The sequence below is a fragment of the Scleropages formosus genome, chromosome 1 (assembly GCF_900964775.1).
Source record: "Scleropages formosus chromosome 1, fSclFor1.1, whole genome shotgun sequence".
Taxonomy (NCBI): Eukaryota; Metazoa; Chordata; class Actinopteri; order Osteoglossiformes; family Osteoglossidae; genus Scleropages; species Scleropages formosus.
In genome coordinates, this window is record NC_041806.1 from 5417811 (window position 1) to 5434222 (window position 16412).

The following is a 16412-nucleotide window of genomic DNA, read 5'->3' on the forward strand; positions in this document are numbered from 1 at the left end:
CGAAAACAACAGCTAAGTTACGGAATGGTACAAATATGACGAATGTATGCTGTAGTTACTATAAAACTTTCTCTCTCTCTCGTTTGTCTTTAACGGCCGTTTCTCGCTTCGTTCCGTCACGAGAGCCGAAACGCGGGAAAAGCGGCGCGCGTGCACTGCCACGGTCCCGGGAGATGCCAGAAAATTGTTAGCACGTTAGCTTGATAGCTACTGTGTTTCACTCAGGGGGCTTATTATTCATTAACAAGGAATCCTACACAAATAACTTGCGCCCTGGCATCATAAATCCTAACCTGACTTGACGCAGGCAAGCCATTCCTATGTAATTCAGCAGCCCATGATCTTATAATATGATTTACATCACTTAGCTAAGGCATGATGATGAGTGGAAAAAAGTCCCAACAAATGGTGGCCGTGACGCTGCCGGTGTTTTTGTTAATAGTTTGTGAAAAAGCGTTGTGGGGAACCATGTATGGAGGATTTCCGACACCCGTGTTTTTCTAGGGTTTGAGAGATTTTTGGCCTAGTTACAACAATAGCTAAACTTGTTGTTCCGACTCTTCTGTCCCAATGCTGACATGCATTTAACCCCGATCATAACATGGGGGCCAGAGGGGTTCTTACAATTAGACAAGACAAATTAAAAGTTTGAGACAGTTGGAATGTTTAAAATGTTTACAAATAAATAAAACGGAACTGGATGGCTAAATGTATACCACTGCATGGCCATCGTCAGTGTCAGTAGTCGAGAAACCTAAAAGAAACATAACTTTTCGTACAATAAATGAAGTGTTTATTTTAAGGGGCTAAAATCGCTTCAGACATAACAAATCCTGGGCGCCCATGTCTGTCTGAGGACAATTTTTCTACTCGGCTCCTTCGGAAAGTGATCAGTGTCTTTAATGCTATAAAACTCTAAAAACTCATAGTCAGTTTAATAGTCTAGTCTAAACTTGCGTTTATTTTTGCCTGCCTTCCACGTTCCAAAACAACTATATATAGCATGTGTGGACGAAACAAAAAGGTATATGTACACGATGTTTCTATAAATGAGAGAATTTGTGTAGAAAATCTCAGATGAACAGTAAATGTCTTGGGTTGGGTGACCCAGTTTACGCAGCACCATTACTGCGGCCGACCTTTTGCCGCAGCGGGTATCAATCTGCGCTGCACGATGTGGTAAAACACAATCCTTCACCCATTAGAATCAAGTGGCTGCGTCGACAGCAAGTAAACAAACCTCGGCGGCGCAGATACATCATGAAAAAAGGAGTCATTCATCACCACTGGTAAGATTTTAAGATATACGCAAAAAATTAAAAAATATAATTTCCGTGTCGAAGGTAACTATCCGATCGCCTAAGGTAATTATAATGCATCATCCATTCATTGTAACCTTCGATGTGGTTTACAGATCGGATTATACATCATTACATTAGTCATCTCAATTCCATGCTAAAAATCGTCATCTGTATTATTTTAATGCTAATGTTTATTTATAGTATTTTTAGGCTCTGTTGTTGTTACAGTGCGGCTTGAATCAATGAATGTGAACCGATTACCACACACCAGTCCCTTACTTTTACCACGAAATCGTTATTTAATGAGGTACAATGTTTCTCATGTGACACATGTGTAATTTAAGACCAGTTCCATATGTTGGTTTAGAGGAAATCATGTGTGTAGTAGAAACATGCAAGTAGTTCAGGTGTAAAAATAAGTGAAGTCCAAGTTGTATTGATTAATTAAACCAAGTAGGTAAGTAAAGCAGAATCAAGGGTGTAAATCATTATTCATAAGATACATTTAATTTATGCTTTTCTCCAAAGCAACTTACAATTATTTACACAGTTGGGTAATTTAACTGGAGCAATTTTAGGGTAAGAACCTTGCTCAAGGGTACTACAGCTAGAGGTGGGGTTCGAACCTGCAACCTTGCGGTCTAGGCAGTATCTCTAACCACTATGCTACAAGCTGTCCTTTTTTGTGTCTATTTCATTTTTATTAAATATCTAAATTTATTTTAAGATCTTCTGCAAGGATCATGAGTATCCCTATAGGGTTCACATACTTTCAGGCAGTACTGTGTAATGTTGTAGCCTCGCTGTATGTTTAAGCCCTTTCACAAGAGTAATGTTGTACAGGTGTTCTGTGTAAAATGGAGTGGTGAGCACTGCGCGCAGCGGAGCCGAGGAACGCCAGCTGCGGTATCAGTGTGCTTCAGTGGTGCACCGCACGCCGTTCTCAGCCATGGGACCTATCCTGCTGGAGAGAGCCACCACTCCACTTGTGAACAAGGTCTCCAGAAAAGAGAAGGCATCCAGAAGCTCAGAAAATGCCGGGACAGTGGCAGGGTAAATAAATGAAGAAGTAAATCATACACACACACTTTCTGAACCACTTGTGAACCCATATGGGGTTGCGGGGAACTGGAGCCTAACCTGGCAACTTAGGGCATAAGGCTGGAGGGGGAGGGGACACACCCAGGGCAGGACACCACTCTGTCACAAGGCACCCCAAGCAGGACTTGAACCCCAGACCCACCCGAGAGCAGGACCCAGTCCAACCCACTGCACCACCATCCCTCCCAGAAGTAAATCACTACATGATAAAACATACTATGCCCAGCTTTTGTGGAATTGTAATATTAAGCACTTAGGATCTTGAGGCTTGTAATATCTTACGTATTAGGTGGTATTGTGTGTTACAGTAAAGTGAAATGTTATACTGGAAGCTAAATACCTGAAGTGGATGTTCAGTTAGGTTTGACATAGGTTTTTTAACATGTGGAATTCTGTGTTGAAAATACACAACTTATAACTCTTTTCCAATAGCTCCAAGAAGGAAAAGGTGGACCAGAACCAAAAGTCCCAAAAGAAGACAGGAGCTCAGTCAAAGCACCCATATCCTGGAAAAAGCTCTGCATCTAAAGTACGTTCTACATACTGTTGAAGATTTAATGAGAGAGAATGAATAGTATTAGACCTTTGAATTTCTTGCCATTTTTCCCTAAGAGGCAGCTTGTATTGGTATTAAGCAGCGCAAAAATATTGCTTGCATTTTTATCACTATCTGTTTCTGGAGATAATCCTGATTCAGTCCACAAACCTATAGAGTACAAAAATATGTGTTGGGTTTACTGTCCTGTCTGCATCAACAGAGTTCTCACTGTATGGGAAGAACTAAACCAGAAATTACTTGCATCAATGAAACAGAGACTCTGCAGAGGTAAGTGTATCCAGATTTTGAAGTGATTTTTTTTTTTTTTTTTCCCTCACCAACCTCCTTGATCACCTGATCCCTACCCTTGTCTCTTCGTGATGCTGATACATCACTGATGCATTTGTTTGCTTTCACAGCAGTCTGCGAAAGATGGGCCCCAAGTCTCTGGCTTCCCCTTCCACAGAGTGTAATGGGGAGAGGCGGGTACGGCTGGAGCCGCTGTGCAGCAGTGATGACAACAAGAACCATGCTGGTCGCAGACGAGGCCGACACACATTGACCCTGCCTTTGGCCCCTAAGCCTGAGGCTTTAAAGGCACAAGCAGAAATGAGGGTCTCAGACCTGGAGCAGGTAAGGCTATTTGAACAGAAGGAGGAGGACACAGACAGTGCCAGTGATCTTTCTGACTCTGAGAGGCTACCTGTTCTCCCTTCGCCATGCACCCCTCCTCAACTCAACCTTCGGGCAGAAGTTATTGATCCCATTGACCTTCATCCATGCTTTCCTGGGCCTTGGGGTCAAAGCTGCGATAGCAACTACTCCTACCCAGACTTCTTGCCTCCGCCCTTTTGCACCTGGAGCCTGCGCCAGTTGGCTCTGTTTCTCAACACTGAGGGTAGGGGTGCCCCTCGGCCCAAGCCTGTGGGTAATCTGGAGAAGTACCTGGAGCGGCTCTTGCAGCTTGAGTGGCTACAGATACAAACCATCCAGGCAGAGAACAGTAGACCCGTTGGACCAGGGTTCACTAATCGACCCCGCTATAACCAAAACCTCACCTCTCATATGGCACCTGGCCACCTTCGCAATAACACCACCCTCCCATTCCACCTCCGTTCTCCAAAAAGTCTCCGGCATTGCCAGCAAACGTCTCCCTTTGCCTTTATGTCCTCCCTGGGTACTCCCTTGCCTGCCCATCGTTCACAGTCTGTCTGTCCAAGCTGCCACATTCACCACCCTTTCTGCATTGGGAACTGCTCCTCATACACCTATCATCGACACTCGCGCCTCAGCCCGGTCTTAGAACGCAAAGTCAAGCTAGGAGTTCTTCCAAAGAGGAGCAGCAGCGAGAGCCGTGTACACACCAGCAAAAGCCAGAAGCCCGTGAGTCCACTGGCAGGTAACAATCACCTCAATCACATGCAATCAGCTGGCAACATGCGTAGCCCTTTACAGACACCAGGACATACCTCCAAGCCTCTCGGTGTCCCCCGGAATGGCTGTGCTGTAGCTGCCAGGCCTAAAGAATCAGTCACTATGGAGGGGAGTGCTCCATGTAGGAGTGCTCGAGAGGTTAACCCCGTAAAGAGGAGCGGAAAGGTAAGGCCGAAGGCAGGTGTTGGAGATGGAGACTCAAAATTGGGGAGGGTTGGTACAGTTTCCAAGGGGCTGCCCCCTACTAGGCTTAATGGACTCATTAATTGACAGTCTTGTATATTTCTCCGTACAGTGTACAATATCTGAGCCACACCTTAGCAAGCATCATGAAGGAGGCTTATGCTTTCCTGGTCCTGGGAGACTTGGAGGAATGAAAACCTTCGTATATGAGGAAGAGTCCATGACCAAGCTGAGGTTATTATCCTTTACAGGAACAATTAACCTGTCACAGGTTAAAACTCATAAGGCAGCTTTGTGTGCTATGTAATTGAGCAACCTTAGAGAAATATCATATTTTGTAATGCTCCAGCTTGCTTCTATGAGCACAATATTAGTGCTGTCCTGCAGTGCGTAGCTGTAGAGCCATTGTATGCTCAAAAATGAATTGCAGCTGTACAGTAAAGTCATTGTCTGTTTGTTTAACGCTGAATTTCCGACCACACAGTATAAACTTGGCCTTATTTTTTATTCGGTGAGTTACAGTATAAATAGAGAGATATAATGGAAACAGACTAAAACCAAAAAAGAGTCTATTTTTGTAACTTTTTGTGGAAGTTTTCAAGACCAGTGTGATTATTTAATGAGGAATGTTTGGTGTGAGGTTTGGAATTTCTTGCGAAACAGAGTTTGATTGGCTTGTAAAAAATAATTCGGAATTGTCAGAATTTATTTTATAACTATTTATAGTTATGCTTGTGATCTCTGTATGTTTTCGTATTTTAATTTACTTACATACGATACATGTTGTCATTGCTAATTCAATGCACTGTATGCAATGTACTTGCCAGGGCTAAATTAAATAGGATTTTTATGAAGAAACTGTATGCATATATTATATTAGTGGTATGTTGCAAGTTTTTTAATTATTAAAGCATGTTTGAAAACAATTTTGTCCAAGGCTAAAAACTGTGCTGAAACCGATCATTACATTTTTGTGCAATTTTTATATAGTGTTTACTGTATGTCTAGTACAAATTTATTTTGTTACATAAAAGGTTACTGTGATCAAATTTTGTCCTACTGCTGAAACACGATGCACTATGTTAAAACCTTAGATGTCTAGTAGTATTATAGAATGTTAAGGTGAAAATGCAGTATTACTTATTCATGAGTGAGTTTTGATTTTAGAATCCCTTATTTGTCTTGTACTTTACAATAGTTTGTTAATCTTTTATTTTTTGGCTTTTCTGTTTATAACTGTCTTTTGTTGGATGAAAGACTTGCTGTATATCTGGTCACGCTCAAGTAGATTTAAACTACTATTTATTTTGTCTTTAGTTACAGATATTTTATTGCACATTGCTGTAATAGAGGCACATTTCATGCAGTTTTGGATGCAGCTACAAGTTTCCCTCACATAGCGAGGGAAATTTGTTTCTTCAGAGCTGCTTATAAAGAGAATACTTGTGAAAAAGAAACATTCATTTCCAGTAACTTGAATGTGAATGTTTGTTAAAAATTGAAAACGTGTTCCTAAGCCACAAGTTAATCATATTTCAACAAGTATGTGAAGTTCATGGCTTATCTTTTAAACACAGAGAGGATCTAATTGAAATCTTAGTCCAAAATGTCAGACCTATTCTGTACACCTTTAAGTCCAGGCTTAAGACCCTCATTTTCGAAATTGTTTGCACATATTATATTTGTGTGCTCCTTTTTTCTCTTTCACTATCATTTATTTTGCAATTGGTCCTCGACTTGAGAATTTAACTGGCATGGAGGGTTGTTTTGTTGCTCTGAAATTTCATAAGTTGAATGTGACATGGAGAGGGCTAGGGGCTTGTCATCTTATCTGCATGCAAATACTTAGGTAATGTGCACCAGCAGAAATTGTGGTATTGGACTAAGTGACTGTACTTTGAGAATTATATTTCTGCATCTTTATCTCTTCATGTGTTGTGAAATGTACTTTTTATTCTGAGTGTCACTTGGTGGGGCATGGTGGCACAGCGGGCTTGGCTGGGTCCTGCTCTCTAGTGGGTCTGGGGTTCGAGTCCTTCATGGGGTGCCTGTCCTGTGTGTGTCCCCTCCCCCACCAGCCTTGTGCCCTGTGTTGCCGCGTCAGACTCAACGTGACATATACACTGTCAGGTTCGCCACATCCTTGCTTGGGATGAGTGGCTTCAGACAGTGTATATGTCACTTTGGTGAAAAGGTTCTGTTAAATGAAAAAGTGTAATGTAAATGTCAGCAGCCGGAGCAGCTCCATAGAGAGGGGGGTTTTTTGGACAGGAACACACACACATACACACACACTGTCCGAAACCACTTGAGCGGGGTCAGGGCAAACCAGAGCCTAACCCCGCAGCGCAGGGCTGGAGGGGGAGGGGACACACACAGGACAGGCACCCCATGAAGGACTCGAACCCCAAACCCACCAGAGAGCAGGACCTGGCTAAACCTGCTGCACCACTGCGCCCCCCGAGGCAAGAACAGAGCAGCACAATACACTCTCTCTCCCATCGGACAGCTTGCAGATGGGAAGGGGGAAGATAGGCACTCCCTCTTGTGAGCTAGGGTGGCACATGCGTGTTCCTGGGTGTTTTCTGCCTTGGCAGGAGTATTTACAAAATGATGTAAACTAGGCTCTGGACCTCTCTGATCTTGTGTGGGACAAGTTGTTACTAATAATGCATGACTTCTGTTTTTTTTAAACTGTATTTTTTAAGTGTTGTTTTTATTTTCTTATTTTATTCTGTTGCTCTTTCATTCTATTTTTTTTTAAATGCTGCTTTTTATTATAAGTTACTTTAGATGTCTTTTAAATTTCTCATGTAAAATAGATTATTATTATTAGTGTAATAACACAACTGATTATAATTACTGTAATTGCTTGTAATGCTCATTACCCTCTCTGCTGAGCTATTCATATAGTATCATTTGGGATAAAAGAATAGTAAACAAAATCAGTTTTAAAGAGAATTTTATACATTTTATTGCTTCAAGCTCATGCAAGTCTGCTTTTGTCTTTTTAACTTTTAACACTTTTTTTTTTTTACAAAAGTTATTAGTAATATATAAGTTTTTATGATAAATGAGAGTCACGCGATTTCTGAAAAATGATTGCCTGCAGGCATATGGCTCTGTCTGCTGACATTCCCAGGGGAAACACACCCCAAAATGGGGGGGGGTATTCTGTGCTTACCTTGTGTGGCGCTTGACATCATTGTGTGTAATTTGAACTGGAATATTTTGTCATTAGGTGTTTCTTGTGAGAGATTACAGCTCAGTATGTGAATTTTAGAGTTCAAAGTACTTAAGATTAAGTACAATTTTTCCTATAAACTTGGAATTCTCATAAGGGAGCCTTTTGATATACAAGAGAAGCCTGTATTTGTAAAGTATAAACTGTCATCAATAGGTTTTATGTTTTTTAGTCCCACATATGCTGTTTTCTCCAAATTAGTGTGCCAAATTTGATGAATTGCATTCATGTTCCCAAAAACTAGCCAACAATCACTGCAGACATGCCTCAGAATAGGCAATGGTGGTGGTGGTGTTCTGTTTTTTTTTTTGTAATATTTTTGGTTACTTGTCTGTGAAAAATTAGGTCAGTGCAGCTATTTTAAATTGATATTTCAAGGATTTATGAACATTTCCAGTTTTGTAAAAATTTTTCCCATCGACTCAAGTTTAATACAAGTTTAATTCAAAGATAAATTCACTTACACTGATAAGAATTATGAATGATTCAGTAAAAATGGAAGATGCTCTATTTTCTTCAGACAGTTGTTTATTGCCAATTTTGAATGGCTGTGATTTTAGATATACCGTACATTGTGCTTTTTGTTTTCTGAATTGATGCATCCTTATTTTTTTCAGTAGTATTCCAGAATTGTAAATTATCACTAATTAAACTGAATTACTGAGGGTTACGCAAGGTGTGGGCCTCTTGTTTTACATGTGACTATAAAGTGCTTGTCTTGATGCATTATGTGGACAGTTGTGGGGCTGAGGTAGCCACATGGACAAGATAGAAGCAACGAGACAGTAATTTTCCTGAACAAACGAGGTTTTATTGAGGGGGAAAAATGGGAGTATGGTCCATGAATGAATGAATGAAACATTATTAACCTCTCAGGGAAATTCTGTCACACAAAAGTACAGAGCTGCTGAATCTGGTAGCCACTTGGTGCTATCTTGAACCAAACTAAAAACAAAATTAACAACACGAAAATCCATCAGCAATATAAAACCCTATACATTGACCAACCCAAGAGACCCCTCCTTCTCTTCTCGCTCCACAATCGTTGCTCATGTCCTCAGGCTAGCTGCCTTAAATGTCCATCACAACTGTTCCCTAGCAGTCAACAGTTTGTTTTTATTATCTTATGACAAGGTGGTCCAAGTTTATTGTGGTTCGCATCAGGTGCTGGGCTAGGTGGTCTGATACAAGTTCATTCACCTCTTCTGCCTGACTCACCCCAGGTTAGTGTGGCTGGGTCTCCCTGGAGAGGCCATGGTAGCAACGCGCATGTCTCTTTCAGTGGTTGGAGGTGTTTGTGTTGGATACCCAGGGCAACTGTGCAGCAGTCCTGAAGGGCTTCTCTGTGTTTTCCTCCTAAGATAGGGCCAGTTCCTCTATCTACTTCTTCCTCCAAGTAGTTGTACAACTGTTGAGGGGCAACTGAAGGACAGCCATTACGAGATCATCATTGACAACTGGTATTCCCCAGGGTAGGTGGAGACTGGAATGGAATGCCTGGGTATACTTGACTCCACACTCCATCTATAGAGCCAAGGTGTCATGGTGAAGACAGAGCAGGCCGGGGGACCTCCGTAGCCCTAGGTATGGACCTGAGAGTATCATCTCTGAGGCCAAACAGGGCTATGAGGTCTGGTCACTCCCAGCCTGACCCACCTGCCAAGAGTCTCTCAGATAAGTGGGGTCCAAACCATCTGTAGTCCCCTGTCTGGGGTCGTTTTCGGTTCCCACACTCTCCACTGCTGGGACTGCTACTCAATCAGTCCTTACAGGATATCAGGCAACAACACATCATAATGTAATTGTTGCTAACTCTGCTCTCCCACATCTTGTGCAGAGAATGTTGTACACATTGGATTATCACATGGGACTTAAAAAAAGTTGTGTAAAGTGTCTTTGCTCCATGTAATAGATGTGCAACATATCCATAATCTTTTTGTATTTCATGTTGCTTCTTTTCCATTACCATGTACACAGCCAAGGAAGCAGTTAATTTATACAAATGCTTTATTCCAGTCTCATGATTACAACAGATTGAATCTATGCATTGTTATGCTCTCTTCTGTCCAGAGAATGCCTTGAGCTGTCCTAGGTGCTTCTTCCTATCATTGACACAACCTGTAGACCAGGAAATGTATACATTTAGGCCTGAATGATGTGACAAAGAAGAGGAGTGTGAGAGTTTCTTTCTGTGATCGATCAAATAAGGCAACGCTTGAAGAGAATGTAGGCCAATACCTAAGTGTGTGTTCGCTGTGAAACAGGTGCTTCCAAGACTGTCCAGGCTGAAATCTTCTCGGTAGACTGGACCATCGTTCCACATGAGGTCATAACCGCCCACTCGCTTCTCCCTGCCACTGAGTCTACAGAAAGAACATTGATTAGAAAACAGCACAGGAGAGCCCTCAGTCAACAGACAGGATCTCTGTCTCCAGCAGCCCACCTGCCCTCCATGTCGACAACGTTTAGGGTGTCCTCCAGTAGACGATACTTCATCTCATAGTCCTCCTGGCTGCTGGCAGTCAGTGAAGGTGAGGCATTCACCTCAATCAGCCATCTGTGGAGTTACCATCACAGTCTCAGCACATACAAAAGTACCAAGCATGGATCAGACTTTGAATAAGAATCCTCTCAACCACAAACTTAGTTATGAAGTAGGTAAAATCAGCAGGTGTTTATCGGACACCTTGCTCTTAGAAAAAAAACAAGCATTTAATTAGCTTCCATCATGATGGACAGTCAGGTAAGAACCTATCTGACTCACGGCTTGAGGTCCTCATCCAGGAGGATGTCGTAGCCATAAAGTTCAAAGCAGTGCTTGTCATTAATAAACACCTTCTGGACACTCTGTAGGCTGCGTATGAAAATGTTGTCAATGTCCCTGAATAGGGTCTCCACAGTTTCTGCACCATGCTTCGCTGTCAAGTACCGACGCAGCTTCTGAAGCTGCCACTTACAGCCCTGCAAGAGGGCAAAAAAAAAAATGTTACAGATAGAAAAGGAAATCTTATGAAATGCTGAAATACTGTGACAGCATATGGAAATGTCTTGAAATAGTACAGTTCTTTTCCCCATATACCTTTTCTGGGTCATAATCTGGTGCAGTTTTTTGCACTGCCACATTTGTGAGATGAACATCTGTGTGTGGACTCAAGCTAAGGTGAAAAAAAAGGTTGGCATTTAAACAGTGCAGTAAAACAGGATTGAAAAATGAGCAGGAACCCATTTTCTTAAGCCTTTGGCTCAAATGGATGCTCTTGCAAAACACAGCTTGAGGTCATACATAAAACGGGCATATTTAAATAAAAAAATCAGAAAGGCATTGAACTGTGGCTGATGCTGAATAAGAATGAAGAAGCTGTGCCCTGCAGAGTACACCCGAGTGTAAGAAGGATACACTGATCATCAATGCTGCTGAGGGAGAAGCGTGTGCCGGAGAATCGGGCAAATCCATCTCTATACAGCCATGCCTTCAAGGGCACATACTGAAAAACAACACATCTCGATGAGAACGCGACAAAACCGACACGGAAGCAACACCCACGGCATACAGTCACATGTAAAGAACATGTTCAACCCACACTGACAAAGTCATTATCGATACGTTATTGGACTGTGCTTGTTGCCGTGTGGTCAGTGGAGCAGGACACCCATACTTACTGATGTCACAAGCACATAGACTCTCAAGTCAAATTTCCTGCCTGCAAAACAACAGTAAATTCCGATGGTTACTTAACATTACCGCAGCAAACATATATCCATATTTGTTACCTAATGATGGCAGACTCACCACTGATGAGGTAGGGGTTCTCTATGTAGCGCTGTGCCACATATCTCTCCACCTGGTTCTCGTCCCGCTGATCCTCCAGGCGACTGCCGTTCTGCAGGCACATAAATCCCTTCATTCTGTGTGATGTTAGTGGTTTTTAGTGGGAGAACTAACACCCTCAGGACTGGTTGCGCAACTTTGATTTCCATTAATTTGCTCTGCTTTATTGCAGTGTAGCACAAGGTTCAGACCGGTAAGACAGGCAAACAAACAAGCTATTAGTACTGTTAAGAGCATAATTAAAGACTTCCAACATTCATTAAAATTGTGTATTCATGTCAGCTCATACCTTTTTCCAGTCAATGATGTCCTTCAGTTTCCGGAACAGAAAAATGCCCTTTCCCTGCGACCGTGCCACCTAAATGAGCCCATTGGAAAAGAAAATATGAAAATGAAATAACCTTTTTTCTGTAGTGGACAGCTGAAATGAAGACAACGAATTTTGAGCCAGAGGTATCCTGACCAAGAGGTGTATGGTGTAGTGTCAAATACATAGCAGAACATCCAGAATGATCATTTACTTTGTTTCCAAACAGGATATTTTCAGTGCTTGTAATGTTGAAATAACAAATTTAAGAAAATTATTTGCTATCAAAGATGGTAAAGCAAAGTTAATTTTCATACCCCTGCTAAGAAATTATTGCTAATCATGCTATAGACGGGATCTTCTTATACTAGATTAGTATTTAGAAGGGGAGGTTTCATCTACTTTTTCAACAAACATGCAAAATTCCTGGCTCATCTTTTAAACGTGGAGAAACTCAAATTCAAAACCAAACGCAGAATATCATAACTCTGGAAATCTTTAAATCCAGGCTTATGATCCACATGTTCAAAATCAGGATCTTCTCACACTTTTCCACTATTAATATAGTAGCTTGTTGCATTAAGCACAGGAAAGGCAGAATGGCAAAATGCCTGTCCCAGGTACCACGGTGTCTTTGCCGAGATGTGGTCCATTGTGCCACTATTATATGATACTGTTAGCTTCCTCACTGGTTTCATGATCCAGGTGTTGCCTGGACTCCTCTTGAACTCCTCTACAAAGAGGGGGTATTCACTGGGCAGTACGAAGGTACGTGGGAAAAAATCACACTTGGCAGCCTCCAGACGTCCAGCCTCACGTTCCAGAGTCTTGCGATACCTCTTCAGGTTCTTCACCATCAGGTTCTTATGTGTCAGCTAACCAAAGGATAAAGAGGTAAATGCAAATGCAAATTTGCTGTTTAGTCCTTATCCTGGGTTACCTGTTACGTACGCCCCATTGCTTATTTGGATTATCATTGCCTCATTCATAAGCTTGTCGACTTTTTTGGAATTTCACACTGGAACATATGTAGGCCATGCATACCGTGACTCTTTTTCTTTAACTTTAGCATCTGCAGGTCTTGTCTAACTTCTGTGTCCACTGACCTCATAGTGGTTGCGGAAGTGGCATATTCGCACATGCTCCTCCATGTAAGAATGATCAAAGTTCTCTCTTAGCCAGCCAACGTCGCACCAGTTAAAGTCCCATTCACCGTCACTTTGGGTGGGACAGACATGTAAAGAGACAAGTGGATTCATATTAAATATGTGTAAAAGCAAAGGCTGAAGGCCTTACTTAATCAGGGTAGGTCAACTCACTCTTTCACCTCGACCCATCCAGGCCTCTGGCGGAGGACATCCTGTATGGTGTTGGTCAAACCACATCTATATCTCACATATCCCCTTGCATCCCTGTGGACACACATACTTTCAGATACATGTCTTCTCCCTTATTCTTGCTTCAGTGACTTTATGAAATAAATCAGAGAGTATTTCAGATTTTAGAGTGTCATAATGTCACGTATGCATATTGAAATAATAAAACTGTGTAAATAAAATATCTGATCTTTATTTCTTCTCGGTGATTACATTACTTTTCCTGATTATTTGAAAGACTTTTACCAATGAAATTATTCAAAACTCACTTATTCAAAGCACACTTACTCCCAGAGACAGCAGAATTATACATTTTACCTTCAGCAATGTAAAAGTTCACATTTTAAGCTTTATCTAGCTGACACCTATGTTTGCAATGACTTACATTGTTAGCGAGTAAACTTTATCATGATTTACCTGTTTATGCAACAGGGCATTTTACTGCAGAAATTCAGGACAAACACCACGCTCGAGGGGCAGATTTAAACGAAGGATCCTTCAGACTGCAGGACAGCCACCCTAACCACTGCACTACCTGATACCCCATATAAATTGCATTGCTTGACTTCCTATGAAAGACACCATGCCTTGAATTTTACTAAACAGTGATTCTCTCTGCTGATTTAATACACCTTGACCTTCTAGTTTCTCTGGATATATAAAAGAAACTAAAAAAATATAAAATATCAAATTACCTCTTTTTCCAATTTTGCAGTACCCCATAGAGACAGTTGTTAATGAGGTAAACAAAGACAAGAGTGTGTTTGACATAACTCAGAATTTATTAGATTATAGACAAGTGGGTACAACTAGGAAAGATAAGTTTAAATATGTCATATATCTGCCCTTTCAGACTGAAGATCCCCCCTCACCGCAGCAGGGCTAATACCCCAATCCAACCTAATGAACCGCGGGGCAACACCCAGTCACCTCAATGGTCGGCACAGCTCAGATATGAAAATGAATCAGAACTATTTAGAGTTCAGTTCTCGATCCTTCTCGCAGGAGAGCCCTCCAGTAGCAGACCCTACAATACAGTTCCGGTGAAAAACCTGAGTGCACCTGGGCAACCTGGGCAACACTTGTATGAGAAGAACTGGAGCGAAAGCAAAGCAACTCGCACATGTCCGAGTGTTGAAGAAGAGGTGGGACGACACGTTGGACCTTTCCTTGACTGGACATGTTAACCCGAATGCCACATGAAAAAATTAATTTCCTGCATGTGCTCTGGTACTGCACTAGGGAAATGCCCAGAAAAACCCGATAATAAATCTCCATCTTTGCATATGTTCTGTAATTCCCTGAATGTCAGTCGCACTGCAGTCTGGAAAAGCTTTCCAAAGTGCACTGGAATGTATTTTTACAATATCCATTTTACGCAGTTAAATAATTTGTTACATTATGATTACTAAGCACTCACCCCTCTTTCCTCTTCTGATAGCCGCAGGGACATTTATATGCTGTCGTCTGTTAGAATTAATATATTGTTGCTGTGCATCATTCCTTAGAGTTACACATTCTTACATTCGCAGTGTACATTTTTACATGGAGTAATACATTTTTACAGACTGCATAACTTTAAGATCAAAAGTGTTTATCCTCATTTGTCCAAATTTAGGTAATAGCTACGTATCTAGTTAAAATAGTATCACTTAAGCAAAGTAATGCTTAGATTTTAGATTTATTTATTTAATAGAAATAATTTTATATTAAAAGACTGTATATAAAAATCTGATGCTTCTGCGCTGTAAAACGGTTGAATAGCAAGTATAAACAATGGGCTAAAAAGAAAAGTATCTGCTTAGCTGAACTTTGACAAATAATACTCTGACTTGTCGGCAGAGTAAATACCTTTAACTACAGTAAAGTTACCCCACATACCTTGTTTTTCGACATCGTGCATCAGATGGCTCTTTAAAACCGTTCGACGATCAGTTCCATCTAGTTCTGAAGAGTTAACGCATAGCTGGCGTAGTTAAGTTCCACGCACTGTTGCTGCTGACGCCGCCCGTTACCATAGCAACAGCCTGCTTCCGCCACGTGCAGCTCTGGCTCCGTGTGGAGAATTACCTGCTGTGTAATTATTGCCGCACCGCCCAGGTGGTTTGCTTCTTCAGGTGGGACGAAAATATATTGAAATCTTCACTTTGAACTGAAAAATGTTATAGAATGTTTTCCTGTGTCCCCCCTCCCCCCGCAGATGGTGTAATATATGTGCGTGGAGTCGGGAACTGTAGGTTGCAGTTTACCATAGTGAAAGGTGTACTGGCTCATCATGGTGCTAACCAAGGTTCAAATTAAGAATTTCCAAAGATACAAACACTTTCAGGGTTATTTTTATCCTTTTAAATACTGAATTTTAAAATTAAAATATCATTAAAATACTAACACATAATAATAATAATAATAATAATAATAATAATAATAATCATCATCATCATCATCATCATCCCTTTAAAATGTAGAATTTAAGATCATTTTAAATTATTAAAAATTAAATTAAATTAATTTTTAAATTATTAATTTTAAAAATTTCTTTACCATTTTCTAGAATTTCTAGAGCAAGAACGACAGGTATTTTTGCACCCCACCAAACAAAATATGAGTTTGGGATGTTCTTGATTCGACTCTTTTATACAATATTTCGAGTCCAGTCTGGTGTTCTTGAGTCTTGTTGATCAATAATAGGATAACTAACGCTGTACAAGTTTATGGGGTGAAGAATTGGAAATGGTATTTATGTAGAGAAAGTATTTTTTATTTTCAGTGGTTTTTACATTTGTGTTAATTTTAATGTTGGTGAAAACGAATAACATCTTACATCACTTTAAAATGTTTAGGACATTTTTACAGAACCTTACCCATAAATATACAGGGGAGCATCTGTATTGTTAAGCTTTGACTTACGGTGATAAAAAGTGAAAATTTTTAAATGGAATTTTGGTGAACATTGTACGACTTATGTGATTGAATTGGTCAGCAACTGGGACTGATTGAACATGTGGTAGTGGCATATTTTTTATTTTGGTTATGTTAATGGAAAGATAAGTGTTCCACTTCATTGAAAAGGCACCTTATAAACAAGGGATATATATGTTC

The 16412-nt window shown here is 40.8% G+C and overlaps 2 protein-coding genes across 3 annotated transcripts; one reads left to right on the forward strand and one right to left on the reverse strand.

Annotated features, from left to right (window-relative positions):
- Positions 1 to 1218: 1218 nt before the first annotated feature.
- Positions 1219 to 5290, forward strand: fam217ba (family with sequence similarity 217 member Ba). 2 transcript variants are annotated; one of them, XM_018737556.2, is made up of 5 exons: positions 1219 to 1289; positions 2145 to 2354; positions 2835 to 2931; positions 3161 to 3228; positions 3360 to 5290. In XM_018737556.2, exons 2-5 carry the CDS (start codon positions 2251 to 2253, stop codon positions 4642 to 4644), a joined length of 1554 nt encoding a protein of 517 aa, XP_018593072.1. In that variant the 5' UTR covers positions 1219 to 1289; positions 2145 to 2250; the 3' UTR covers positions 4645 to 5290. The 2 variants fall into 2 exon arrangements, with proteins under 2 accessions (XP_018593072.1, XP_018593073.1); XM_018737557.2 differs by having other exon boundaries at positions 3363 to 5290.
- A 4548-nt stretch (positions 5291 to 9838) lies between these two features.
- LOC114911101 (probable tubulin polyglutamylase TTLL9) lies at positions 9839 to 13363 on the reverse strand. Its single transcript, XM_029254422.1, has 12 exons — positions 13257 to 13363; positions 13044 to 13155; positions 12627 to 12812; positions 11920 to 11988; positions 11592 to 11682; positions 11462 to 11502; positions 11199 to 11286; positions 10881 to 10939; positions 10566 to 10762; positions 10245 to 10358; positions 10040 to 10164; positions 9839 to 9919 (listed from the first exon to the last, which is right to left on the reverse strand). The coding sequence occupies exons 1-12, from the start codon at positions 13361 to 13363 to the stop codon at positions 9852 to 9854; spliced, it is 1257 nt and encodes a 418-aa protein (XP_029110255.1). The 3' UTR covers positions 9839 to 9851.
- Between the last annotated feature and the right edge of the window lie 3049 nt (positions 13364 to 16412).

Coding starts and splice junctions, on each gene's coding strand:
- fam217ba (XM_018737556.2), top strand. CDS start 2,251: ATGGGACCTATCCTGCTGGAGAGAGCCACCACTCCACTTGTGAACAAG. Junction 2,932..3,160: donor GAAAAAGCTCTGCATCTAAA/GTACGTTCTACA, acceptor CTGCATCAACAG/AGTTCTCACTGTATGGGAAG. Junction 3,229..3,359: donor GAAACAGAGACTCTGCAGAG/GTAAGTGTATCC, acceptor TTGCTTTCACAG/CAGTCTGCGAAAGATGGGCC.
- LOC114911101 (XM_029254422.1), bottom strand. CDS start 13,363: ATGTGTGTCCACAGGGATGCAAGGGGATATGTGAGATATAGATGTGGT. Junction 13,156..13,256: donor GGATGGGTCGAGGTGAAAGA/GTGAGTTGACCT, acceptor TCCCACCCAAAG/TGACGGTGAATGGGACTTTA. Junction 11,287..11,461: donor TCTATGTGCTTGTGACATCA/GTAAGTATGGGT, acceptor GTTGTTTTTCAG/TATGTGCCCTTGAAGGCATG.